The 27,849-nt window shown below is 39.2% G+C and overlaps 1 protein-coding gene across 6 annotated transcripts in view; it reads left to right on the forward strand.

Moving 5' to 3' along the window:
• The window catches only part of SIPA1L2 (signal induced proliferation associated 1 like 2), a 74,484-nt gene that overhangs the window by 2,710 nt on the left and 43,925 nt on the right, over positions 1-27,849 (forward strand). For all 6 annotated transcript variants that reach the window (XM_083433869.1, XM_083433872.1, XM_083433873.1 and 3 more), the window contains exons 2-5: positions 13,689-15,380; positions 20,866-20,999; positions 24,699-24,887; positions 27,069-27,243. In XM_083433869.1, coding sequence (XP_083289995.1) covers positions 13,922-15,380; positions 20,866-20,999; positions 24,699-24,887; positions 27,069-27,243 — 1,957 coding nt within the window. In that variant the 5' untranslated portion in view covers positions 13,689-13,921. The remainder of the gene's footprint in view (positions 1-13,688; positions 15,381-20,865; positions 21,000-24,698; positions 24,888-27,068; positions 27,244-27,849) is intronic.

Genomic DNA, 27,849 nt, shown 5'->3' on the forward strand with positions numbered 1-27,849 from the left:
GTCTTCTACTTGGGTCATGCTCTGAAGAGTAAAAATGTCCCGTCCCCCCGAATATCAGCACCCTTAGACTTCATATCAATACAGAGGATTGAAATGTAGAGCTGCTGAATTTGGATTTAGGAAGGCTATTGGGCTCATTATGGTTATCATTTATCTGTGCTGTTTTCTGAACTATTGTTGATGGAAAACATGAAATGCAGGACCCCAATGAAAAAACTGCTTGCTACCTAAGAAATAATGACAGATGAAATTATTTCAATAGTGCAACTTTAAGGACATTAAAAACACAGTTTGGCTCTGAGTGTTCATATAAATTAAAATGGATCCCAGCAAAATCTTAACCATTGACTTGTGTTTGCTGTAGTAGCTGTCTCTTACTGCTTTGAACTTAATGAGATAATATACGTATTTCTACAGTTTTGAAAAAAATTGTATAGATGGTCTAAGTAGCAGTGTAGCTAGCCATTTGGGTGCCTGGTGCGGCGCACGCGCCCTGCAGCTGGGGGCGAAGTGAACAGCCCATGGGGGCGGAGCGAGCCAAGGCAGGGCGTGCTGCGTGGAGCCTCTCCGCAGCCTCCCCCTCAGCTATAAGGTGGCTGAGGTGGTGGGCAGACGCAAGCCCTGCGCTGCTCAAAAAAGCAGTGCAGAGCTTGCAGGCAGTCCACCCGCCGCCTCACCCTCAGGAGAGACGCATGGCTTAGGCACACTTCATCATACATTACTTCCAATATTATGATTCTGAATATTCACTTGGAAGGAAGTCTTGTCGATTTCAATAGAATTTCCTAATAAGCATTCTTGGGAGTTCCTCTGTAGGCCTAGTGAAGAATCTTAAATCCCAATATTTGATACTGGAAGGGGTTTGTTGTTGTTGTTGTTTAGTCGTTTAGTCGTGTCCGACTCTTCGTGACCCCATGGACCAGAGCATGCCTGGCACTCCTGTCTTCAAGAGGAAGGGGTTAGAATAAGGCATAAGTTTTCTCGGCTCTGCTATGGGGTAAGCTTTGCCACTGTGGAGGCCCCCATTGTACACTCTGACCAAGCGCAATGTTCCTGCCCCTGGCAGCCACAATAAAGCCCCCAAATGAGGTATTAAAGTTGTGAAGTGTCCAATTCAGTGTATTCAAAACTGCCCCATTTCCTGACAAGGGGCCTAATATGGGCTCCTCTGCTGTGTCAGCTTGGAGTTGGCACAGCTAAAAGCAGAGGATTATTGCCTCATGTCTTCTACTCTGGCTGTCAGGGAGCTATAGGGCTGCAGTTGTAGTGGTCAATTGACTGGTCAGTGCCATCCCAGCTCCAGTTTTAATTGCTCTGTCCTAACCCTAGGCATGCTTCTTAGGGAGAAAGTCCAACTGCCCTTAGTGGGAGTTACTTCTAAGCATCCACAGGTTTGAGTTGCATAAGTTTCAAGACTGGAGTAAATATTTGTTTGTTTGTTTGTTTGGTTGGTTTGTTTATGCAGGCTGTGACTAATGTTGTCTGTTACCCAGTAGTAGGCTTTTCTTGTAGGTTGATGCTACAAGAAGTAGAGTGAGATAATTGGCCGCTTCTGCTTGTTGTTTCTCACATTGGAAATTCCGTCATTGAATGTTAGAACTGAAATTGTCTTGATGGATGTTACTTTATATGTATGATTTCGCCTCATTTTAAAATGTACTTCAGTGTCATGGCTATCCCTAGACCTGACAGAGGATTAGAGTATAATCTACTCACTTGGTATGCTTTATAACATGACTACAATAAGTCAAATTGTTTACATTCTGTTTGTAAAAGCTACTTACATTTTCTGTGCTCTTATTCATGCACTTTAGTTAGGTTTGTGTATCCAGGTCCATGTTTCTGGATTTGTCAAGGTTGATTGGCAGGTGTCTTGTAAGTAATCAGCTCATTTGGCTTTTATAGAAGACACTCAGAATATTTGACATCATCTGTTAATTTGCAACGGAATAAATTTCTGGAATAAAAGTTGCCTACCTGTACTTTTGTACTTCATTAACATAATTTCAATCTTGCAAACTCCTATCTTTTCAGATTTCTTTGAATTTATATTAGTTAGAATATTTTGTCAAGCTATTTTGATGTGTGAGAAACACTTGTTTAATCAGAGTTTTGAAATGTCTGCCTCATGTACATTGACAGGACTAAATTAAATAAACGCAGCATTTACAAAAAGTTGTGGAAGAATTGATTTTAAAACTTACTGATGAAGTAAAAAGTCCCCCCCCCAACTAATTGAGTAGATGTTTATTTGCTCCTGTGTAAATACTTCTAATAACAGTAGAGGAAGAAGTGTTTCCAAGGTTGTGCTGGACAGGGATGGAGGGGGACAAGTTTTTCTGTCTGTCCTTGGTGGATCTCCTTTTAATAAAATGCCCCTCTCCAAAAAATAAAAAACCAATGCAGGATAATTAATTATGCCAGTTCCATACTGGCATTGTTGATGATTATGATCCTGAAGCTTCTTCAAGGAATGAAGGTTTCAGATTGAAGACTGCCTCTACCCCACGCCTGGAATGAACCATCTCAGGGCCTACCATTGCCTACTGCCAGCAGTAGAACTATGCTCATAGAAGTATCTGCCAGTGTGCAGCAGGGGGCTGTGCAGCAGATGTGCCTATCTACCAGTGCAGCTCTTCACCAGCGCCTCCTCCAGTCAGTGAATGGGGGGGGGTAGGATTGTTCTTCCAAACTCTTGTAGTTATTTGACTTTCTTTAATTGGGTGAGAATTATAATCATAGAGGTGGAAGGGACCCAAGGGTCATCTTGTCCAACCCCTGCAATGCAGGAATCTCAGCTAAAGCATCCATGACGTATAGCCATCCAACCTCTGCTTTAAAACTTCCAATGAAGGAAAGTCCACCACCTCTTGTGGGGGTCCACTGTTGAAAAGCTGTTACTGTCGGAAAGTTTTTCCAAATGTTTAGTCAGAATCTTCTTTCATGTAACTTGAAGCCATTGGTTCAAGTCCTACCCTCCAGAACAGGAGAAAACAAGCATGTTCCCTCTTACATGTGACTGCTCTTTAGTTATTTGAAGATGGCTATCATATCTCCTCTTAGTCTCCTCTTTTCCAGGCTAAACATATCCAGCCCCTTCAAGCACTCCTTGTAAGGCTTCATTTCCAGACCCTTGATCATCTTGGTTGCCCTCCTCTACACACATTCCAGCTTGTCAACATCCTTCTTAAATTGTGGTGCCCAGAATTGGACACAGTATTCCAAGTGTGGCCTGACCAAGGCATAATAGAGTGGTACTATTGCTTCCTTTAATCTGGACACTGTACTTCTGTTGCTGCAGCCTAGTATAGTGTTAGTTTTTTTGCTGCTGCATCACACTGTTGACTCAAGTTAAGCTTGTGCATCTGGTTCTTCCTGCCTAAGTGTAGGACCTTACATTTGTCACTATTGAAATTTATTTTGTTAGCTTGTGTCCAGTTCTCCAATCTGTTATGGTCATTTTGAATTCTGATTCTGTCTTCTGCAGCATTAGCTACCCCTCACAGTTTGGTGTCATCTGCAAATTTGATGAGCATCCCCTCAATTCCTTCATCCAAGTCATTTATAAAGACGTTAAACAATAATGGGCCCAGGACAGAACAGTGTGGCACCCCACTTGTCACTTTTTTCCCAGTTGACAAGGAACCATTAATGAGTACTCTTTGGGTTGAGTCAGCCAGCTACAAATCCACCTCGTTCAACCCACATTTTACCAGTTTCCTCACAAGAATATCATAACATGTACTTCACTGTCTACACAGTGTGAACCACTCTGTATAGTCACACACTCCTGCATAAGTATTCTGTAGTAAGAAGAAAAAGAACCCCTACAACTGACAGATGTTCAACATGAATAAAACATGTATAATAAATAAATAGTCATGTTAGGTAACTTTGAACATTTATTAACATGAGAAGTGTTCTATAGTATCTCCAGCTGGTCATTGTAGCAGCAAAGTTGGGAGCAGTTTACGGAGAGAAGTGTTGGTCTGGCAATGTGGGCATACCTTCTGCTGCATAGGATCATAGTATTTAGTGTTTCTTTTGTGCCTTTTTAGCTTTTCAAATACCAGTGTGGCAAAGCATCCAGAAAATGGAGAGCTGGAGAATGAAATTATGGTATAGGGAACAAAAATACAGATACAATAAGAATGTTCTGATTAGAATTGAATACCCACATACTTAATTGTATTTAAATATCAGTGACCCATAAGCAGTATGTCTTCCTTCATTTATTAGAGATGCAGAATAGAGTACTGGGTTCAATTTGTGTTGAAATTAGAAGAAACTTCATTGAAATAGCTTGTATGTTTAGGATTTATCCCTTTATATTTGTTGCAAAACAGCATGGCATGTGGAAAGTCCTAGCAAGATGAGGACTGAATAGAACAGATATCTTTGGAGGTTCTAGGTTCTAGGAACATTTTAGAACAGAAGGTTCTAGGAACATTTTAAGATGTAGATATCAAATGAACACAGCATAGGGAGGTCAATTTATTCCATTTAGAGAGGCTGAAGCAGGGTTGCAGTCAAGCAGTGAACTGCCTGGAAGGTAGGTGGGCAAGAAATTTGGAAGACTCAGAGGAGAAAAAGCAGGGAAGTGAGAAAGTATTTGCAAGCAGACAAGCAGAGGCAACTAGAGGTAGACTACAGCCAAATGGAAATAAGACCAACATCTGGCTGTTGATCAGGCCTGATCTGGAAGTATTTAAGGCAAGTCAGAGAAACAATGGATTGTCTGGGTAGTGAAGCATTCAAAGAGAATGCTCTTGTCAGCCTTAGCACAAGGGGCACAATTGATCTAATCAGAAAGCTTCCAGCTTGATACTTACAGTACTGAAAATAAGGCACCTCTCCAGATATATGTGGCTTGATAAAGAGCAGTGGGTTTAGGTCGTTGTAATAGTGTCAGCATCTACATGGTTGGAATGTGTAAAGGACAGGGGTCTACCATTTTTGGTTGGCGTTGCTCACCAAGCCAAAGAAGTCTAGCTACTAGACACACACCACCCAATCAAGCTCCAGCCCTCTTCTCTCTGGACAATAATCCAACAGGCATTTTTCAAAGAAAAGACCAGTAGGAAGTGTACCAGGTTTGGCACTGCTGGTTTGAAAACACTCTGAGTGCCTTCAGAAAATAGCATCCAGCCCTCCCCAGTGCATTCCATTCCTGTTCCAAAGCAGGAAGAACCAGTATGGGGGTTGTTGGTTTGGCCCTGTGTGGCCAAGGCTCATCAGACATTTTGGCAATGCAGCTGCTAATCTCCATCATTCCTTACAATTTTGGAGGTGGCAGACATAACCACATACTTGTCTGGATGACCTCCACTCACCTCTAAAGCTTCAAAGTTGGGAAGAAAGCTTTGTTGGGAAGTTGAGGAGTGAAAATAAAAGGATAGGAGGGAAACCTAGAGGTAGAATTTAATTTCATTGTTAAGTAAGATGAAAATTAAACCAAGTTCCTAGACAAAGTTAAAATAAGCTGTTGAGTCATCACTTGCTCTTTCAACTTCCTAATGAGGCTGATTTTATCACCAGATGATGGACCCTGCCATTGATGTATTGCATCTTGGTTTAGACAATTTATTCAAACATCTTTCACTAACATGGAAATAAACTCTGTCCTACTGAAATCTCAATTGTGGCTTACATGCAAATACAGTAGTACATGGTTTCATTTTTCTACTGTAACCTCCAAGCAACATTCCAGCAAGAAGATTATTCTTGCTGAGCCATTTGAGGTAAGCTAATACATTTGCTGTTTGACCAGCAGTACAAGTACAATTGTCCTCCATGGGCTTCGTATACTAGCTGTACCACTACAAATGATTGTGTTGAGTGGTGCTTTGTTTAAAAGAGGGAAAACAAATGTGATGTTAATGTACAATTTCCAGAGTTGACCACATATGGGGGTTGGAGAGGGGACTGGCAAGGAAGTGCATGGGTGGATAAGATGTAGACAGCATTGTGGTGAGACAAGAATTTTAAGAGGTGGGGATAAAGTGGAATCAGGGGTTTTCATAGATGGAATAGCATGCAAAACAAAGTATTTACAGATTTTGTTTAAAATATTTTTCAGAATATGTATTGTAAAAACTCAACGTAGATAGGAGTGAAGTTGTGAAAACCCTAAAGAATAGTATTTGTTAAAAGTGTAATAAATAATCCCCTTTAAAAGGTCTTATAACACATAGTAACCTATAGTAAGGTCTACCATTTGTTAACACATTATTTCTTATTGCTACTGAGGACACCGTTCAGTGGAAATGTCTCTGGCACAAATGCCATTGCAACTATATGAATGGTTGCATGCTACATCCAGGGTTGCTTGCATAAATGTTCCCAGTGAATTGCTCATATATATAAGCCCAGTGTAGTCAGAATTGTAACCTGTATTGTGGAACCTTGAAATTAGTTCATTAATGTATAAGAAATTTATAAGCTTCGTTAAAATGATCATGATAGATATTTGCCTTAAATAGATTTATTTAGTATGGCCTTCAAAAAAACTTCAGTGAGAAGATGATGTGTTCTATATATGTTTCACATGGTGTGATTTAATCACTTGCTTCCATTTTAAAAGCAACAATTATAGTTGTAAATAGCTTTTTCTAAAGCATAGCATAAATACTATAGGAGTTAATGACATTTCAAAATAACAGCTGCTTTTAAAAATAACATTAAGTACTGGTGTGTGTGCATTTTTAGCATTCACTTGATTTTGGTAGGTAGTGTAGTTTAACAGCTGCAGATTGTGTATTTTCATCACAAGCTGTGGCAGTTGGAAAGTTATTCTACTTTTGCCTATCCAACAAAGGTAGTTTGATGCTTGAGCAGCTAGATCAAGGTCACTTAGTTTCAACTACACACAGTACAGATTCCCCCCCCCCCCCTGCTGTGTATAACAATATAGTAAGTCACTGAAAGGAAAGGCACCTACAGGATTATTTTGTATGTTCTCACAAACTTTCAATTTATTCTTTTATGTAATTGTGCTTAGTAATAATTCTCTACATAGACACTCACATATTCAGACTATGATTAATACAAATAAGCTGTCAATGGTGCAGTGCTTGTTTGTAATACACAAGAGATCTGAAGCAAAATGTTGTAGCTTTGTGAGTTCTGTTCACTGTTACTATCACTCTTCCATGCTCTAATGCATGATAACACAACTCAATTCGTGTCTCCTCTGGTTTTCTACCCTTCCCTCCAACTATCAGTCAGTATTTATTGGCCATTGAGTAAGCATAGTTCTCATTGGATTATTTTGTGTCCCCCTCTTGGTTTCTATCAACTAAGCATTTTTGTACTTCTGAGCAACTTGGGCTTTCCCAAGCCCACTAATATATTAATGTTATGTGTGGATTATGCTGTTTTTGAGATGTGCTTACTGTGTTGAATCTTAGTAGCCTGCTTGAGATCTTGACCAGCTTCTTTCTAGAAGCTTTACCATAAATCCTTAACTAATGGCTTTCACAATACTACTTGATTCAATAATGACCATCTATGTTCTAGAAGATTTCAAGGCAAGATTTTGGCCCAAATCTTGCAGTTACCACGACTAAATATTCAACTGTTGTAACTCTTTTTCAGGTCAATTGCAACAGTCAGTGTACTTGATTCATATATTTATTATTCCGTATATTTCTGATTAAAGTTGTCTTGTGATTGTGGCACTGCCCAAGCATGTTAGGGGGGGGGGGGCTCAGCTGATGAAGCATTTCAGCCTCAGCGATGACAAGTCAAGACAAGTGAGATAGGCAACTATGTAAGGACAGATGACATCCACCCAAGAGTTCTTAAAGAACTCAAATATGAACTTGTTTATGATCTATACTTTTGTTAGAAGATATCCAACTGTGTTGCTCAGCTGATAGCAAAACATCTATCAGAAGAATGGGGAGAAAAACAATTTTCAGTGAACCCCACTCCTCCCTGCAGTTCCCAAGTTCCTCCAAAATTGCTCTGGAGGGCTCAGCTTGAGCAAATTTAAGGGGAATGTGGAGGGGAATTGTGAAAAAAACAATTCTCTCCATTCTTCTGACAGAAGCCTTGCTGTCAGCTGATCAACACTATTGGATATAACCCAGTGTAATTTGTCTGTAAGATCAGCCTCTATACTTGAGGACTGGAAAGAGGCCAATGCAACTTTAAAAGAGGGAGGCAGGATCCAGGAGTGATCGGAGAAATGGCAATCTGGTTAGTTTAACATCTATTCCTGGAAATTACTGAGCAAGTCTTGAGGAACAAGTTTTGCTGATGAAGAATCAGTGTGATTTGTATAAGGATTAGTCTTGTGGTTAGAATAAAAAGGGATTTTGAGGAATCCAAAATGAAATCTCCAAACTGAGTAAATGGGCATTAGATGTGATTAAATGTAAGAAAATGTAAAGTGATGCACACTGGAACAAAAAGCCTAACTTCACAGATATGTGACTTTGCAGTGGTTTGAGCAGTAAAGTGATCTTGGAGTTGTAGTGGATAATGAAGATGTCAACTTAACTATAGAAATGTGAATTTCATGTTAGTGATAATTAGGAAAAGGATTGAAAAGAAAACAATTAGTATCATAATGCCATTATACAAATCTGTCATGAAATCACACTTGGAATACTGTGTTCAGTTCTGGTCTTCATACCTCAAAAAAAGACGCAGAGTTGGAGAAGGTTCAGATTAAGGCAGCCAAAATGATCAAGGGATTGGAACAACTCTCCTATGAGGAAAGATTACAACATTTGGACATGACAGAGTTGTAGGAAAAAGTGGATGGACAGAAGTCGCCATCCCCTCACAATACTAGAGTGGGGGCCATCCAATGAAGCTGCATGTTGGAAGATTTATGACAGATGGGAAAAAAAGGACTTAATTCAGTTAAACTGGAAATTGTTCCCACAAGATGTAGTGATTTCCACTAAACTACTCACCTTTAAAAGAAAAGTTCATGGAGAATAAGGCTATTGGTTGCCTCCTCCAGTATTGGAGGCAATATGGCCCTGAATGTCAGTTGCTGGAAAGCACAAGTGGGGGGAGTGTGATGTTGTGTTCATGTCCTGCCTAGGGGAGAATAGTGAATCAAGGCCATCACAAACAGAGAACAGATGGACCACAGGCAGAAGAAAGAAGTTCATATAGAACAGATAACAGCTGCACACTACAGGTCAGGTTATACATATTTTGAAATTAAGGAACTGAAATACATTGTAGAAAGCACTAGGTAAGAGAGGTGAGAGAGGACAAGCCAAGTATTTGAGTGAATCCATGTTAAAGAATTCTTAAACATGAGCCACTATGGCAGAACTCCTCATGTGTATGCTTTATGGTGTTCCCGTCACTGTTAAATGCAGCTTGCCACAGTGTGCATGGTTCTCAGGTGTGCAGCAGACCTTTCTGCATACCCAGTTCCTGCTCTGAACTCAGCCTTGGTATGCATCTATTGACTTTATTCAGTTCCTGAGCTGTTGGCTGGCTGACCATTTAAAGATGCTTTGGATTATAAGGGACATGACAAAGTTAAGAATCCTTGTAAATCCTTACAGTGGTTTGTCCTCACTATGGTAAGAATAGTTTGAGGGCTAATGGGAAGCAAGGAAACGCTCAATTTAGATGTGTTATCAGCACTGGATGTGACTCGGGCCGCCACATTAAATTGGAGTGAGAGCATGAAAGGCTGCTTTTTATATTAAAAATGAGTGCAAATAAGGAAGGGTACCTTGTCTTTCCTCCCGCCCTCCCCCACCATACTTTGTTTCTTCAGGCATTTGTCGGCCTGGCCTAGAAGGTCTCCTTGAAGCAATGGAAAGTGGAGAGGTAAAGTGAGGGAGGCTTAGGTTCCCTCATCTGCATAATACAAATAATACATTATTATTATTATTATACTGCAGTATATTTTGTATTATTTTGTCCCTCTTGCGAATGAAATAAGTGAAGTTTCTAATGGATGGGTTAAATATCGCCCCCCCCCCCACCTCAGTGCAGCATTCTGTGTCCTCAAATACATTGCCATTAATCAGCATGCTTCTTCTGAAACAAGACATCAAATGTAGCAGTACCTGCTACTGTAATACCTGCTTCATGTACACATCAGTATGATAGGAAATGAAACACTTTCTGCTCTTGCTGCCAGTTGTGTTTCCTGTATGTAAACAAAAGCAATCAGTTAGCAGAATGGGAAATTGTTTATTTGCAGGATGCTTGCTGTATGAACGGAAGGAAATGTTCTTTTACAGAGATCAGCTCATTGTGTTGAGGCTACATTGCTGGCAAAATTGATTTTAGAATAGTTTGGGGAAATTAGCTGCAAAATAGGTGCATCTATTTCGAGTCCTAAAAACTTCTTAACTCTTTACATTAGTGGTTGAAGTTGAAGCTTATAGATCGCATAACCATCCCTATTCATAGTTTATGAACAGGGGATTTACACAGTTAAATGAATGTAATTTTAAACAGGAAGTTTGCTGTTTGTGCACTGCCTTTTTTAAATTTTGAAGCAAAGATGTACAGCAATTTTGAATACAATCTGAACAAATTAGCTAGGAAATATGTAGCCTGATAGTCTGTAGTTTAAAATTTTGGAGGATGCGTGATAACAGGACTCCAGTAAATCTCTGCACCCACGCTGCCTTGAAGTGAAATAAAGGTTGTTTCCCCACTAGAACACTTTACTGCAACTGAGACCTTGCTTTTCATTGGCTGAAGGCTTCACACAGGACTTAATAGCCCACCATTACCTTTCCATGTAGCTATTTGCTTAGAATTAAGTCTATTCAAGGCAGTGTACTACAATATAAACATAAAATTGCAATAATGTAACATGATGTTTCAAACATTAAATTGCAGAAACAAACAAGCAAGAATACATTAAAATATAATTCAGGCAGTACAGAATAGTTTCCAAAGCCACAGCAATAAAAAGTATATACAATAAAATAACATGTGTTAAAAACCACATGAAACAGGTGTTTTTCTTTTTGAACACAGCACATCCCTTGAGAGGGAGATCCATAAAGTGGAGACCACTGTACTTTGAAGTGTCTGTCTGTGAATCCCACCAATTTGACAGATCTTAAAAATGAACCAGTGAGCAGTCCCTATATTCAGCAAAGGTCTCTCAACACTAAGGATCCTTCCTTGCAAGTTTTGCCCCTTTATTGTTTTGTCATGAGCATGATAGTTCTTTTTAGAAAGCTGCTTCTTAACAGATCTATGGCCCCACCTGCACTATACATTTAAAACAGTATCGTGCCACTTTAAACAGTTATGGCATCCCCCAAAGAATCCTGGGAAAAGTCATTTGTTAAGGGTGCTGAGAGTTGTTAGGAGACCTCTGTTTCCATAAGCAACTGCAATTCTTTGAATAACTCTTCCCAGGGAACTCTAGGAATTGCTAGGTGTTATAATGGCTCATAATTTTGTATGTTTACAGATCTAGATTTGTCTTGTCAGGTTGGCAGGGAAGGATTTCTCTTTATTTTGTGCATTCTCAGAAATGGATTCCCATTCGTGGATTTAATTCTAAAATGTATTCTCCCTTGCTGTTCCTTTATCAGCAGACATTTATTTAGAATTTCTGAAGTTCTAGTGGGCTAGTTTAGATGTGTTTCCAAACATTTGATTCTGTGAAGCAGATAAGTTGATGTCATGGTCTACTACTCTACCCCTTCATCTTTTGTGTTCTAATTATTAGATTGTACTCCAGTAGTTTTGTCTAGGGAGGGTGTTGTAGTACAGGTTATTCAGCAACTGTGTGCTTCCCAGTTAAGTCTTAGGTGCAATCATTTTATTTTACTTTATATTTAGCTGGATATTCTTGGGTCTGTAGTATGTACTGATATAATTTTATATGTAGTGAATGTATGTTACACAGTATCAATTCATTATGTAATATTCATTGTACTTTTATTCTCTGTAAAATAATTTTAATCACTAAGATAATTTAATGTAATAGTGTTTCCGAAAGAAGAAGAAAACTTTTTGTTACATAATATAAATGGAAACCCATTAAGTTGAAGACTATAATTTTAATTTGCTTCTACCTGTATACTCCCAAATCTTTCTATTCCAGATAGCCATTAAAAGAGCTATGTAACTAAAAAAATTAGTGAGCATGCCACACATAATGCTAAGCCAAAACATGATTTAGCACAAACAACTAAATGTGCATATTTCCAGGCCAAAGGTTGCAGCTGTATTGCTCCTGCCTTAGTTCTGCTGCCACCATGTCACCTGGGTCTAAGCCATGGTTTGCCTTGGTATTGTGTCTGAAGGCCATTTGGTATGCTTTCAAGCTGAGCAAGGTTTTGAATCTAGTAGCTTCCTCTGCTACTGACGCCAGAAGACTATGTACATTACAAAACTTCTTAGCTGCAGGTAGTTGTATATGTATACTTTTGTAGTACATAATGCTTCTGAAATGTTGGAGAAGACTAGCAATAAGTCTTTTTTTAGACATTTTCATAGGAAATGGACTGGGATTTAAAAATCAAAAGTTTGTATTCTCCTTTCCTGAATCATATATGGTGCAACTGTCCCATTTTATGCGAGACATCCTGGATTGACGACTTCTGATCCCAATCCTGGATGTCCCGTTCTGGCTTCCGTGCTCTGGTCCTGCCAGAACATGGGACCAAAAGATGGATGTTTTTTCATCTCTCCCTGTGGTGTGAGTCAGTTGGCTCACACCAGAGCGTAGGATCAAAAAACAGAAGCAAAGCCTACCTTGCCCCTGTGCATCACCACTCTTTTTTCTCCTTCCGTTGTGGGACTTCTGGAAACTGGCTTCAGGAAGCACATCTGCGGAGGAGCTGGAGGCCGCAGTGACTTCTCCCAAGGCCATGCCAGCCACAGAGGAGGCAAAGACCGTGGAGGAGGAAGCCACAGAGGTGGCAGGCAGCGGCAAACGAGTGGGTGATGGGAACTGAATCTTGCCTGATCAGTCCAAACTATCACTGCTTTGTTAAATTGACTGGGCCAACACATTATCTCTGCGTAAAATATTACATCATCATTATACCTCGTGCTGAAATGATGCAGAAAATACACTACTAAGAAAAGACAGCATACAGTCTAGTTTCATTCATAAATAACATTAGTTACAGAATGAGAAGCAAAGGATGTAGCTACAAATAACTGTAGTCAACTGAAGTCTCTGCAGTGTCAGCCTTCTTTACAGTATTTGGAAAATCATGGTTAAGCTCTCTTGTCACTAGCCACATACTGTAGCTTGAGCAGTCGTGTTAAGCCAAGGTTTGGTTTAGTGTGATGTGCAAACCTGGTTTGTGTGAAATATAAGTGATTGGATATTTCTTTAAAGTTTGTTCTGTTGTATCCCACCCTTATACTACTACTAAAAGATTATTGTGGGGCTCTCTAAAATGTGCATTTTGAACTACAAATAGCTGAATATACAAAGTTGCCTCAGGGCTACTAAACTCATGAGATGGCAGCTTGTCACATCTAGAAGGGCCAATATTGCGGTACCCTGATATGGAAGATAATTGTTTATACCTTTTTATAATTTTGAATGTGTCATATTGGGACATAAATCAGTGCAAACGGATTTCTTCTTTGTTTAAATTGATTTCTTATGTATAGGAGATGGTTCTGATGGTGGTGGTGTTTTAGAGTAAGGCTCTGCATTTTGAATAGATGATGTGTTAATTGATTTCTTCTTCCCTTTTGGTTGACAGGTATGTGGAGTAAAAGTGAATTGCTATCAACTTGATCTTGATCCGAAGTTATAAAATGCAGACCCAGAAATGAGTCCTACTGAACTACCTTCTGGAATGACAACCTGAAAGATCTTTTGATACGCACAGACACTGTAACTCTTTCTTACCTCACTTCATAAATAATGGAAATGGCAGGCCAACAGCACTGCTCTTGAATATAAGGCTTAGCATTCCCTTCCCATTGCTTGGATATGAGTGATCACACATCACAGGAAGAAAAACACAAATCCAGCAGAACTTCCTTAAAGTTTAAGGAATCAGCAAGAATTATGCAGTCTGATGACTATTTTGCAAGAAAATTTAAGGCTCTAAATGGTAATATGGGCCCTCCTTCTTCTTTAAGCGCAACCAACAAAGGTGAAAGCAGCAACCCAGCCAATGGTACCCCAGCTATGCCTAAGATGGGTGTCCGAGCCAGAGTATCTGAATGGCCTCCTAAGAAAGATTGTACCAAGGAATTAAGCAAAGCTACATGGGAAAGTAGACCTCAAGTTAGTTATGACGGTGCTGGGTCAGCAAATGGTGACCAGAATGAGGGGCAGCAAAAAGAACCCCTTGATATAGAATTTGCAGAGGCAAAGTATGCATTAGGAGACATTTTTCTCCATTCACCACACAGAGGGCTTCACCCTATAAGACAAAGAAGCAACAGTGATGTTACAATCAGTGACATTGACACAGAGGATGTACTAGACCAGAATGCTGTTAATCCAAATACAGGAGCATCTCTCCATAGGGAATATGGAAGCACTTCATCAATTGACAGACAGGGTTTATCTGGTGAGAATTTTTTTGCAATGCTTCGAGGCTACAGGGTGGAAAACTTTGAGCATAAAACACACATGCCATTTGGATTTCCTGAATTTTTTCACTGCGATCCGACAATTTCTCCAAGTCTGCATGCTGCAGCACAGATTTCCAGAGGAGAATTTGTAAGAATTTCTGGACTTGACTACATGGATAGTGCCCTGCTAATTGGCAGAGACCGGGACAAATCTTTCAAATGGAGATTGAAGTCAGAATCTGTAGAAACGTCACTCTTTAGAAAATTGCGGACTGCTAAAAGTGAACATGAAACTCTTAAATTCTCATCTGAACTAGAAGAAAGTAGACTTGATAAAAATGTTCATCCTTGGAATTGTCAGAAGTGTTTTGCACATTATGATGTCCAGAGCATTCTGTTTAACATTAATGAAGCAATGGTTACCAGAATTAATGTGGGGAAAAGAAAAAATATAACCACTGGGGCATCTGCTGCATCACAAACTTCAACTGTAGCCGGACAGCTTGGAAGCTGTGAATCTCCTATGGGGAGTAAAGAGGATCTCAATTCAAAAGAGAACTTAGATGCTGATGAAGGTGATGGGAAAAGTAATGACTTAGTATTGAGCTGTCCTTATTTCAGGAATGAAACTGGTGGGGAAGGTGATAGGCGGATTGCACTCTCTAGGGCAAACTCAGCCTCTTTTTGTGCAGGAGATAGTTGTTCTTTTGAGTCTTCGCTAAGTTCACATTGCACGAATGCCGGTGTTTCGGTGCTGGAAGTACCCAGGGAGAATCAACCAATCCACAGGGAGAAAGTGAAACGTTATATCATCGAGCACATTGATCTTGGTGCATATTACTATAGAAAGTTTTTCTATGGAAAAGGTAAGCAATTTTTTTCTGAAATCTCTTACTCCCAAAGGTTTCAAAACATTTGCTGAACTTGTGGGTAGTGTTGTGAGATGTGAAAATATCTAATGTAAAATGAAGCTCTCCTTTTTTAATATGTGTCTTAGAGGGCATCATTGTGGCCCTCCTTAAAGTATTGAAAGCCCCAACCTACTTATTTAATATATTAATATTAAATAGATTTACTATTGGGGTTGTGTTTCTCTGACTTTGGTGTCATGCTCTTACATATGCTTTGACATCTTTAATGAAAACCATAATCTGGTCTCCTATTCTGAACGACAAGATTAAAGGAGTTTGGAGTGTGAGAAATATTCTTTAGGAGAGTATCACACTGTTAGTGGTTGCAGCATCATTGTTTACAAGTACAAAAAACTGTCTTCCATCAAAATGCCATAAGTGATATGCTCTTATTCTCTAATTAGTATTTTATACAAATAAACCAGCTAATTTCATAAGCGCCTAATACATGTGAGGGTGATGTGATGAGTTTTAAACTCCATACTTAGTGCAAACAAGGGTTTAATATGCTACAGATACGTTTAGAAATACTCAAAATGCCGCATTTTAACTTTAAAAGTGCATAAAGTATGATTAACCCATGGTCTGAATCTTGCCCGCCAAGGCACAGGAAGTAGTTCCAGCACCTCCAACTTTATCTCTCAATCTGATCAGGAGATAGAGCTCTATCTACTCTTTAAAGAACTAACTCTTCTCTAAAGATCTTTTCTAAAGGGCAGGGAGAGAGATTTTATCTTCAATCTTGGTGCTAAGCAGCAGAACACTCAAGATCAGAGAAAGAGTCTGGTACCTGCTCTTTAAGAATAAATGGCAGCATTTCCACCTACCCCAGCATTTGAGTGGAGAGGGTTAAAATGTGTGCGCGTGCATATCTGTCCTGTGCATTTGGTGTGTGAACATGTTTGTGGGCTGTGTGCCCACATATCTAAGGAATGTGTGTGCGGGGGCAGGGAAGGTCTGAATGTTCTGTATGTGTAGTGTTTTTCTAGGAATGTGTGTGCACATTGACATGCATTGGCCATGTCAACCACTGGCATGTGGCGCTTGGAGGAATTGCTTTTGGGTAAAAAAAGCATTAAACCATATTTGTTATAAAGCGTTAAATGCATATGACCATCTTCCATCTAGTTTTGGTACAATGAGTGTATTCCCCTGAGTGTATTCTTGTTTTTAAGAGTCATTCAGTAGTATGTTGTGCATGTGCATACACATGCTGTTTCTTTGTTTCTGAGGATATTTATAAAAATATTCAAACTATTTTCTCAAAGTTTAGGGGCCATTCTTACCAGTTTCCTATTTACGAAAGCTACAATGCAGAATTGTAATTGTCTAAAATATGTGCTAGGGGGTGGCTGCTTTGAGAATTGGACAAAATCTGGGTTTTAAAACAGAGTGTGATAAAATTTAGGTATATAATAAATACCTGCCTCTACTTAGCTTTAAGTGGAAGCAGATATTTTTATTTATTATTAAATGTTTGTATGGTATGTATGGACTATGAAATAACTTTTAATGTTGATTATTATTCAAGGTATGTGATGTTAGGTGAAATTAAGAACATAATCCTTCTTCCTATGTGATGGACAACAGCATGTAGACAGAAACTCCATGGGAGATTGAAATCTTCTGGGGTGCTCTGGAGAGAGGCTTATACAATGCTATAAGCCTCTCACAGAAAACTGAAGCTCTTTTGAACCTTGAAGGCCCAAGCCAGCCCATTGGAGACAGTCTCAGCATGGATGTTGAAGTCTTCCAACACTGCTGTAAAAGGGTTCTCCAACACCACACACCATCAGCTCAGAAAGGGAGGTAGTACAGCCAGGTAGACAATACACTAAAAGCACAGGAGGGTTTGGAAATAGCTGAAGGAATAACAGCAGGATTATTTAATGTTTTCTAGAAGTAAGTCCCATTGAGTTCAATGGCATTTACTCACAGCCTAAGAGAATTTGAGCTGTGTGAACTCTGAAGGACAAAAGGAATGCACCAGAAAATGATATATCAGTTAGGACTCATCAAAGGAGGACAAGTTCGAGAAAGGTACTCAAGCAAGACTGTAAAGTAACTAGTAAATAATTTTTATTAGTTTTAGCCATCTTTGCCCCATGCTTCAAGTAGGTTTCCATGACAGCTCGCAAAATTTCAAAATAAAATCTTTAATTAAAATGTGCAATCATAAGCTAAAAGCAACAATTCAAATTGGAAAATATAAAACAGTAAGGAGAGGAAAACATTTAAAATTCAAAAAATGGAAAAGTAAGGTTCTGTGAATACTCTTGAAGTACAGGTAAGTTCAAAGAAGAAATGGGAATGAAATTTCCCACTCCTACTGCCAGTGAAGGCAAAGCTAGAAGAATAATATATTCAGATTATTTTTATCACTTTTTAAAAGAGGCATGTTATTAAACAAATAATTGCTTGATTTGGGGACTTGCATGTGTATAAATAGTCAGATTTGGCAAAAAGAAAATTCTGTCTGTCCACCTTCCAAAAATGTGGAAATTCTTTTTTTTAGATCCATTGCGACTTAAATATTCTTTTTTTAAAAAAATGTGTTGGAATATAATCTGTGTAAGCTAAAACCTACTATCTTAATAGAAACTATGTATATAGACTTGTCAGTTATGAAAATGTTTAAAGCACATTTGACTAGCCTATGAAAATAGTCACAATGACATTTACTGCACCTTCAGTTTAACTATCCTCTTAAGAACTGTGCTCATCCATGTATGTCATCTCTTACTTCCATATAAGTGAATAGCAGCTATTCACTTTGTGTAATAAAAAATAAAGTGGGCAAAACCTGCAGACAGTGGGTATCCCAACTTCTAACATGAGAAATCTAATAGGTGAAGCAATATTCAACCCCCCTCCTCTGAACAGCTTCTTCTCCCCTTCTCTTTAGTCCTTTCCCAGGAATATATTTAGGAGGCTCTAGGCAATGTAGAGCTCCCATTCTGCCTGCACTTCTCCTTAACATGTAGGGTTTGAGGGGAGTGGGAGGATTTGCATCCCTTGTTCTGCCTCACCCAAAAGTCTCAGTGTCCCCCCTCAGTCATTAAATCAGAGTAGGAAAAATAGGTTGCAGGAAGGATTAGAACTCAACATCTCCTACCCTTCTCATCAAACTTAAAAGGATGTTAGCTGGTTTTGAATGCGCATAGGTTTTGACCATATTTTGTGGAGGCTTGGAAGATGCAAATAAGAATTCTGTTTAGCCCGAAGGCTAGATGCTACTCAGGCTCACCTTATTAATGGCATTACTATGATGATAACTAAGCCTTGGTTTCAAAGAGCTAAGAAGGTTGATGCAAGGGGCTTGCCATAGTCCAGTGGAATGTTTCACTTCTTTCTCCTTTGAATGCCATATCAGTACAGTGGTACCTCAGATTACATACGCTTCAGATTACATAGGCTTCAGGTGAGAAACTCCGCTAACCCAGAATAGTACCTCGGGTTAAGAACTTTGCTTCAGGATGAGAACAGAAATCGTGCTCCGGCAGCAGTGAGAGGCCCCATTAGCTAAAGTGGTGCTTCAGGTTAAGAACAGTTTCAGGTTAAGAACGGACCTCCGGAATGAATTAAGTAGAGGTACCACTGTACAGTTCTTGGCACTGTCTCAGTTTTAAAGGCAAGGTGCATGTATGACTTATTTGACTACTATTCAAGAAAAACAGACAGTCCCCTTCATCAAATTTGTGGTGCGTTTTGCTGAGTTGTATATATACCTGCAGCTCAGGGAAACACTTCATGCATCTGATGAAGAAGACTATAGTCCACAAAAGCTTATGCCATAATACATTTTTTTAGTCTTTCTAGTGCCGTAGGGTGCTGAATAAAAATTTGTTACTAAAACTTGCGTCTAAAAATATCAATATCAAAGGAACATTAGATAGCAATAAAATATCTTTTGACACAGAATATTTTAAAGAATCTGGCAGAGCATCAAACCCCCACTTTGCATCAGATAGGGGTGGGTGGATAGGACTGGGCAGAAGTGTTCCTTCACCAGCTTTGTCATCCTTCCAATGGCCAGTGCCTGGAGAGAGACACCAGCATCATTCTGCTGTTGTGGTGCTCCCCCTTTTTGTCCTCTAAATGTCTGAGTGGGGCATTGGCTCTAAGCTCTTCCCCAGCTCCAGGTTGCCCCACCGCACCAAACTTCTGCTGCTGGGGAAGAAGGGAAGTTTGGATTCCTTTCTAAATAAATATTGCAAACACAATCCAGCCAGAGTTAAGGGCATTTAAATACCACTGACTTCAATGAGGATATTAATAATGTGCTTGATTTTCTTCCTTACTCTGTGTCCAAGGCCATAGGCAGTATGCTTCTGAATACCAGTTGCTGGAAACTGCAGGGGGCAGGGCAGAGTTCTGTTGTGCTCAGCTCTTGTTTTCAGGCTATCAATGGGTACCTCGTTGACCACTGTGAGAACTCAGGGTAACTCACCTGCCAATCACATGTCAGTATTATGACATCAGAAGACTGATGGGTGGATTGTCCCACCTACCTGTCCGAATCCCTTGCCTGGTGTTCCCAAGCTTGGGAACTACAGTGCAAGCAGTGTTGCCAGCTCTCTGCTTTGCAAGCCTCTCTTTGCTGCATCTTTCCACCCCTGATGTGTGAGGTGGAAAGGAACAGCTTCAAAGAGCAGTGCTGGTAGCGAGAGTTGGCTTTCATTGGATGGAAACTGCTTTTTCCTCTTTGAGCAAGGCACACTCCTCCTTACCATCACAGGCTAGATGATTGGGAGCATGCCTTGCTCCAGCAATGGAACTGTCAGGAGCTAGTGGGCCAGATGGGGAAATTTTAATTATTAATCTTAATTATAATTAATTATTAATCTTAATTATAGTTTGGCACACAGTTTGGAAGTTCCCTGTCCCCCACCTTAAATCAATAGGGTTTAAATATGCTTAACTTAGGTTGGATTGTACTTTGTGTGTGCATTTAGAAATGTGAGTTTTCCTGCAAAAGAGAGTTAATTTACTTCTAATATAGTTGAAATTACAGTTGCCTCATTTGGAAGGTGGGGAAATCTTGTTTTAAGAGAACCTGATCTGTGGATTGCCATAATTTCATGTGTGCCAAAATATACAAGACTAATTCCTAACAAAGTATTGCTCTGGCATCCCATATGCTGCAGAATGGGTCATAAACTAGTGTGTATGAAAAAATATTTTAGTTATTTGTATTTTTTTTAATGGCTGACAGTTTTCAGCTACAATACAGATCTATGCTGAACAGATGTCCTAACTTGCAATACACTTATTATGTTTTTAGGTTCGTTGTCCTGCCTGCACATAAGACATAATAAAAGTGTAAACAAATAGGTCTGAGGGACTTTCCAATCTCAACCAGTAACATTTATCTGACAAACGAACAGGAATTTGTCAGTCTAATATTTCATTATTGTCTTCTCCTCTTTATGTACAACAGAGCATCAAAACTACTTTGGAACAGATGAAAATTTAGGACCAGTAGCAGTCAGCATCAGAAGGGAGAAGTTTGAAGATGCAAAAGAGAAAGAAGGTTCACAGTTCAACTACCGTGTAGTGTTCAGAACAAGTGAGGTAGGGTTTCTGCCAGGTGTGTTGATAGGTAAAGGACTTGGGACACAGTCCTATGGCACAAATTTGAATAAAATTAACATATGCTTATTTATATGCATAGAAGCAAATTTAAATAGACTTTCAGAGGGGGGAAATAAATGCTGGGGTTGCTGACAGGGCTTATTCTGAGCTATGAGGGTACCATGAGGATTTTCTGGGCAATGTATACTGTATTATGCCCTCTGTCCTATCTGTAATATATTGGTAAGAGCAGGTGTTTGCTTGTATTTTTTCTCCTGTTCTGCCTCCCTTCAGTAATAGAGCCCAAGGTAGCATAAATGTGGTTTCCAAGCAATTTTCCACTGAGGCACTAACCAGCTTAGTTTCAGCAAATTAATGACCAGACCATACCTTGGGACTTATGTGCGCAAACAACAACTTATCTCTGTTTCACACATACACATATGCTTACATGTCGTTTTAAAAACTCAGTGCCATCCACACATAATACCTGGCAACCCCAGATTAAAAGAATACCAGATGTGCAGGAAAATACTGGATGTACAAAGCAGATAACCTAGGAAAATTACGGTAGTCTATTTTAAAGATGGGAATATGATGCTAAAGGCTGGGACATAGCAGGTGCCCAGGAGTTTTCACTAGTGCTGTAGCCTGCCCTGCTGCCCTGTGAACAAAGTTTGCTTAAAAAATAATAATTAAAAGAAGGGGAAAGGGTCAGAAGTCTGGGAATTAGTGCAAAGTCTGGGAACTAGTGCAAAATACTCTTACTTGGGCCCTGTGGATCACCCCTTGACAATGCCCCTGGTTTCCACACTGCTGCAGAAAGTACTGAAAGATATTCAAAGAGAAATAATAAATTCACAGAGCTTTCATTCCATATATAAGAATAGATATCATGTGAGCTGACTTCTGCTCTGCTCACACAACTGAACTTCCCCTTCTCCCCCTCATACCTCACGAAATCTGCTCCAGAGGGTCCCCTATCCTCCAGAGCAGATTTGAGGGGTGCATGAGAGAAGAAGAGAAAGTGAAGTTCTGTTGAGAAGGCAGAATCCCATTTCTATTTCTGCATGTGGACATGTAGGCACTTGCAAGGAGAAACAGGCAATTACTGGCAGCAATTCCCATAAGCTGCAGTGGCTGAAGAAAGTGCCACTGCGGTTAAAACAAAACCACAGAATCATAAATAATTATCTGTTTCCTTCCTGTTTAGCAGTTTGGTGTAAATTAGATGTATACTACATCTTGGTTCAGCACACTAGATGGATGGGAGCTATGGGTGATTCCCCCTGTTTATTACTAAGAGTGAGTGATACATGCTTTTTGCTGCCTGACAGTCTGGTGATGTTACTCTGTTCTGATAGAGAGTAAACTTATTTTGCCCAGTCTAGATTGTAAGAAATATAATATCCCATGTAAGAAATATCGTCTTTAATTATTGTTATTAATTGATATACTGTTTAAGGTCCTGGTGACTTCTAAGTTGTTTGTAAGTTGTGTATAAAACGTAAAACCAATTGTACAACATTGTACAGAATAATTAAAATATGTAATAAAACAATCACATTAAAACAGCACAGCAGTTAAAACAAAAGAATCAGGTCAAGAAATCAAGATAATGCTTGTGTAAACAGGTGCATCTTCAGAAGCTGGTGACATGCCAATGTAGATTTCAGCAGAGAGTGCATTCCAGAATTCTGGTGCCACCAATGAAAAAGCTTGTCCCTGCATCACAAGCTAATCAACATTAGGCCATGTTCTTGTGTGCCCAGGTTTCAGAGTGATCTATGGAATTGGCAGGGGTCTGCTGTGTCCCTGCTCCAGGGTTTGAGAGTAATTACATCTGAATATAGCCAGCAAAGAGTGAGATTAATTTGGGCAAATATACCCTAGTCTTTTATACAGCACCTGTCTCTTACAGAAGTCTGGAGAAAGTTAACGTTCAGAATGACACAGATGAAACACAAACATTTTTCTAGGAAGAGAAGTAACATAACACACATACATATGTGTGTGAGAGAGAGATCTTGCCACTATAATCCAGCAACTCTACCAACCCACAATCTGTTTTTTCTTCCTAGTTTATGTACTGTAACCCTGATTTCCATTATTATCTTGTTTCTGTTTATGGGGTTAACAGTGGGAAGTCCTTTGTGAAGTGCCACCTGTGAGGAAAGTCTATTCATGTTTCCAAATCTGTGTTCCACTGGGTTTGACCTCAAGTTATTGTGCCTTTCTGTACTCTTACCATTTGTGTTCAAATGCCTTTTCAATTTTGTAATTGCTATTGGTTTTATGTCATTCTGTATTTCATTTTCAAGTTGTCTGATACCTCTAAAAACATTGGTAAATGCCGTTAGAAAGTCCCACTAAATCAAAGGGATTTAGTCGTGTGTGTGTGTGTGTAGGATTGCAGTAGTAGTTTTACATTATTTTGTGGATGTGCTTATAGATAGATAGAATATGATGGCTCTTGTAGAATCAAAGCACATTGGAGCCTAGCAGTTCTTATGTCAGAAATTCATTTTCCCCATTGAGGAATGAAGGAAATGGGTACACTTTTCAAAAATAAACAGATGGTGAGCCTGAGAGTGTAGAAGATAAGTATGGCTGCAGATGCTTGACAGAAGAGGATTATAAAAGTATAAGCAGGCTTGGGAAGAGAGTGGAAAGGAATAATGTTTTGAGAGGGGGAAGGGAGAAAGGGGATGTGACATAGAATTCCTCTTTAACAAAATACTTTAAATGTCTATTTTATTTCGTGTTGTTGGATGCTTTAGCTATTTCTTTTTTCAGTGTACTAACTATGTAAAGCACAGTAGGGTAATTTGTTGTAAAATAATGCCATGTTCAAGGTTTAAAAAACAATAGCATCTGAAGTCGTAGGAGGGATGCTAATTAAGCCTCAGGCACTTTCTTAGGCAGCTTTAACAAAACATATATGAAAATCTGGTTGTCCACCGTTAATTTCAGTTACAGGTAGTTTTTCAGTTCAGTTTTCCTTCTCTTGTTAATTAATCATGGGAATGGCTGTGTATGACATTTGTGATAAATCTTTGTTAAAAGTTTCTCAGATCTTACATTGGCTAGCATACACAGAATTAAAGGATGCATTTTGCCATATAGTTTGCTGGTGCAGTTTATGAAGTTTATATAAAACCTTCTTGAGGGCTGGAAACTGAGCCCAAAGTGATGGTTTCATGCTAACCTCCAAGTGCTATTGCTGAAAATATACTGCTTGTGAACATGTTTCAATAGACACCTGATTCTGACTGTTAACCCTTCTGCTTATTTTATTCTTTTCAATGTGTGTCTTTAGTTGAATTTTGAAGTTTTGCTAATTGCTGTAGCCCAGCACCACAGTAAATGAAGCTTAAGTGTAGCCATGTTCAAGCATTATTGCTCAAGCTAGTGTAGGTTCCCCAACCTAGCACCATGTGCCGGATGAATGCATTTAGAATACCCTCCACAATCCTTGATAGTGCAGTTCTATAGAAGTTCAGTCAAATGCACTTAATCCCCTGTCAAACCTTCCCATTCAGCATAGCAAGGTTGGGGGTAAGGCTAGCATGCATGTTGCTACTTCTCCCTACGCAGGTTCAGGCAGTAACAGCTTAACAGAATTTGTATCTTCCTTTTCCTTGTTGAAGATTGTGTTACAATGATAAACATTTAGTAAGACTTATACTCTTGCTGTAGCTTACCACGTTGAGGGGAGCCATTTTAGAAGATGCTATTCCATCTACTGCTAGACATGGCACAGCACGCGGTTTACCTCTTAAAGAAGTATTGGAATATGTAATACCAGAACTGAGCATTCAGTGCCTACGGCAAGCTTCCAACTCACCCAAAGTTTCTGAGCAGCTGCTTAAACTTGACGAACAAGGGGTAGGTATTGCATGCCTTGCCTGAACTTGCGTGCCTGTGAGTTGTCTTATTGCAGTGTTTTGTTGTCATAAATACAACTGAATTTGATCTGACCTGTCTGTGGAAATGCAGTTAACTTACGATAAGTGAAGGAGATTTTTAAGGAACTTTAACAAAAGGGGACTTTCTGTGTATTTATATTACAGTAAGATAATTTTGTAGGGTTTTTTTGGGTTTTTTACATGTTGGCTTATTTATATACTGCTTCAGATAAAAGTGGTTCACATAAAACAATAAATATACAAAATGAACATTTACACATACTAATCACAAGCACAAATGGCTGTACTTTCCATGGAGGTAAAATACAGTTTAGTAAGCCATTTTTGGTAAACACCCAATATTAGAAAGCTGCACATTGTATTAAAGGGAAAATCATTGGTTTGCCAATCTTTCACCTTTTCAGATTTTCCTTTCCTAATTATAATTAGCACACCTCATTCGCAGTGGCAGTCTTCTTACTTTATGTGGAATATATGATAGATCAAACAGCTGAAATTCTAATTGGGACTATTTAACAAGTTAACACTGCATGAGCAATGAAATGAACATATACTTTAAATTCAGAGTGAATAATGGTGAGATTAATTGGTTTGATAAGGCAGACACTGTTCTGCAAGATTATAAAAGGCATAATTGATCATTTTATATAGAAATGCATATATAGATACAGAAAAAAGAGCATCATTTTAGTCAGCCTTATACAAATATGATGAATAAGGTAAATATCCGGCTTCTTCCAAGGAGCTCAGGACACCATGTATGAGGATGTCTCATTTTATTCTCACGTCTTGACTCCAAGGTGACCTTGGACCAGTCAACCAACATTTGAGGTTTTTTCTTACAATCAGCAATATATAATTTTTTTGAAACAAATTAATAAAATAATAAACCAATCCGGGGGTTTTGAGCTGGGATTTGTCCCCTGGATTCATCATTCCATAGAGCAATATTCTTTATACAGCACACCTCATTGATTCAATGACATACATTTTTTATTCTGTAGCCAGAGGATGTATTTTGACCAAATAAGTATTTTTCAGTGTATGTGATTATGAGCCTTGAGCATGGCTGGATATCTAAAAGCAGTACAGGAAGACTGCTGCTTTCTATCACTTGGTTAATTTTTAATAGGAAGAGGAAATGCTAATAGAATGGATGTAGGAACACTGGATTCATCCTATTTTGATACTACTAGAAGTTTTTAATAAAGTTGAAAATAGAAGAGATCAAATCAAATGCTATGGTGAAAATAATCACTATTTGTTGCAATCAATTGGCAATACATACTTTAGTTCATCTGCAATTATTGTCAGAAATAAGCAGGCTGATTGTGTCAACAGTAGTTACAATCTAAAAGGGAACTTGTATAAACTTCACCCCCCCTCCACCAAAATCCTTCACATAATTGGGAAAATAGAGAAAATCGCTGGTGTTATTGCAAAGAGGAGGAGAGTCCATTGAACTTCAGGTATCTGAAATTTAAGTTAGAAAAAAACAGTGTTTTTTTCCTAATGCAAGAGTAACTAATTTGTATGGTCTTTTTGGGTTGAATATTCCAGAGCTTTCAGTACTCACATCTTCCATATATGGTGCTTTCTGCTTACACTTCATATTCTTTACAGACAACCACTTATGAAAGACAAATGGGGAATTCATTCACCCAGAGCAGCAGAAGCTGATGTTCCTGCTTATGCAGGCAATATCTTAAATTAGCCCAAATACATTTGCGCTGGGATCAACATAAGGTGTCCCATATTGCTAGATGAAGATGTAGACAGTACTATAGTATACAAAGCAATCCTAAAATCACATTTCACTTCAGAGATTATCTCAGTAGGTATAACATGTATTTTGGTCTCTGAGAATAAAAAGAAAACCTTAGAGAGAATGAGGATACGCAGCTGCAAATGATTCAATGATTAATACTGCACAGGGGCTTTGGGAAGGCATGATTTATCCATCATATGCTAAAGAAGTTCAGTTCAGTTAGTGTGCCAGAATTGGCATTAGCTGCTGTTCTAGGGAAGTTCAAATATGTCGATCCTAAACTGAAAAATGCTTACTAGGGTTACAAAATATATCTGTCAGACCCTGTTTTAGAGACTTTTTCTGTTCTGACTAGTTTTTTTCTAATTACAGCTGAGTTTTCAGCACAAGATTGGGATCCTGTATTGCAAAGCAGGCCAAAGCACTGAGGAGGAGATGTATAACAATGAGACCGCAGGACCGGCTTTTGACGAATTCCTTGATCTCCTAGGTCAGAGAGTATGGCTGAAAGGTTTCAATAAATACCGAGCTCAGCTAGACAATAAAAGTAAGTTTTATTAATAAATTGTAATAAACACTAAAATTATAAAAATAAGGGAATCTGTTATGCCAAAGTGCTTTTCTTCTGTAAATGCAGATTACACAGAGGTCACAGAGACAGCATCTACACTGCATTTCTTTCTTCCCTTCCAGACTGAACACAGTCACCCTACAGTGGGGCCAGACAGTGTTCCAGGCCTGCATGCTGATGCTTAGGGCCAGAGTCATAGCAACAGATGAGTTTTATCTTTGTGCAGTTGACTACATTCCAACCATGCAGAGCTGTCCAGACACACCCACACTGACACCCATCTCCATCCTCCATCCAGGCAAGCAGGAGGCATCATTACAATTGAAGGACATACTACAGACAGGCAAAGATGAGAGCATGGAGTAGGACCAGTGAGGGATGTAGCCTGAAGTGGTAGAGAGGCATTCCGAAGAGGCATGAGGACTGGACAGAGGGGCCTGGAGGGGCCACATTTGGGCCTGAGGTTCCTCATCCTTGCTCTAGGAAGACCAGACCCAGCAGCTGGTTTCCTTGGCGAGGAAAACAAGGGGTTACGTAAGTGGCTGTGTTTTGCGTGCTCCGTCTTAGTGGTTGTGCTGCACC

This window comes from Podarcis tiliguerta, assembly GCF_965153285.1.
Source record: "Podarcis tiliguerta genome assembly, chromosome: 3".
Lineage (NCBI taxonomy): Eukaryota > Metazoa > Chordata > Lepidosauria > Squamata > Lacertidae > Podarcis > Podarcis tiliguerta.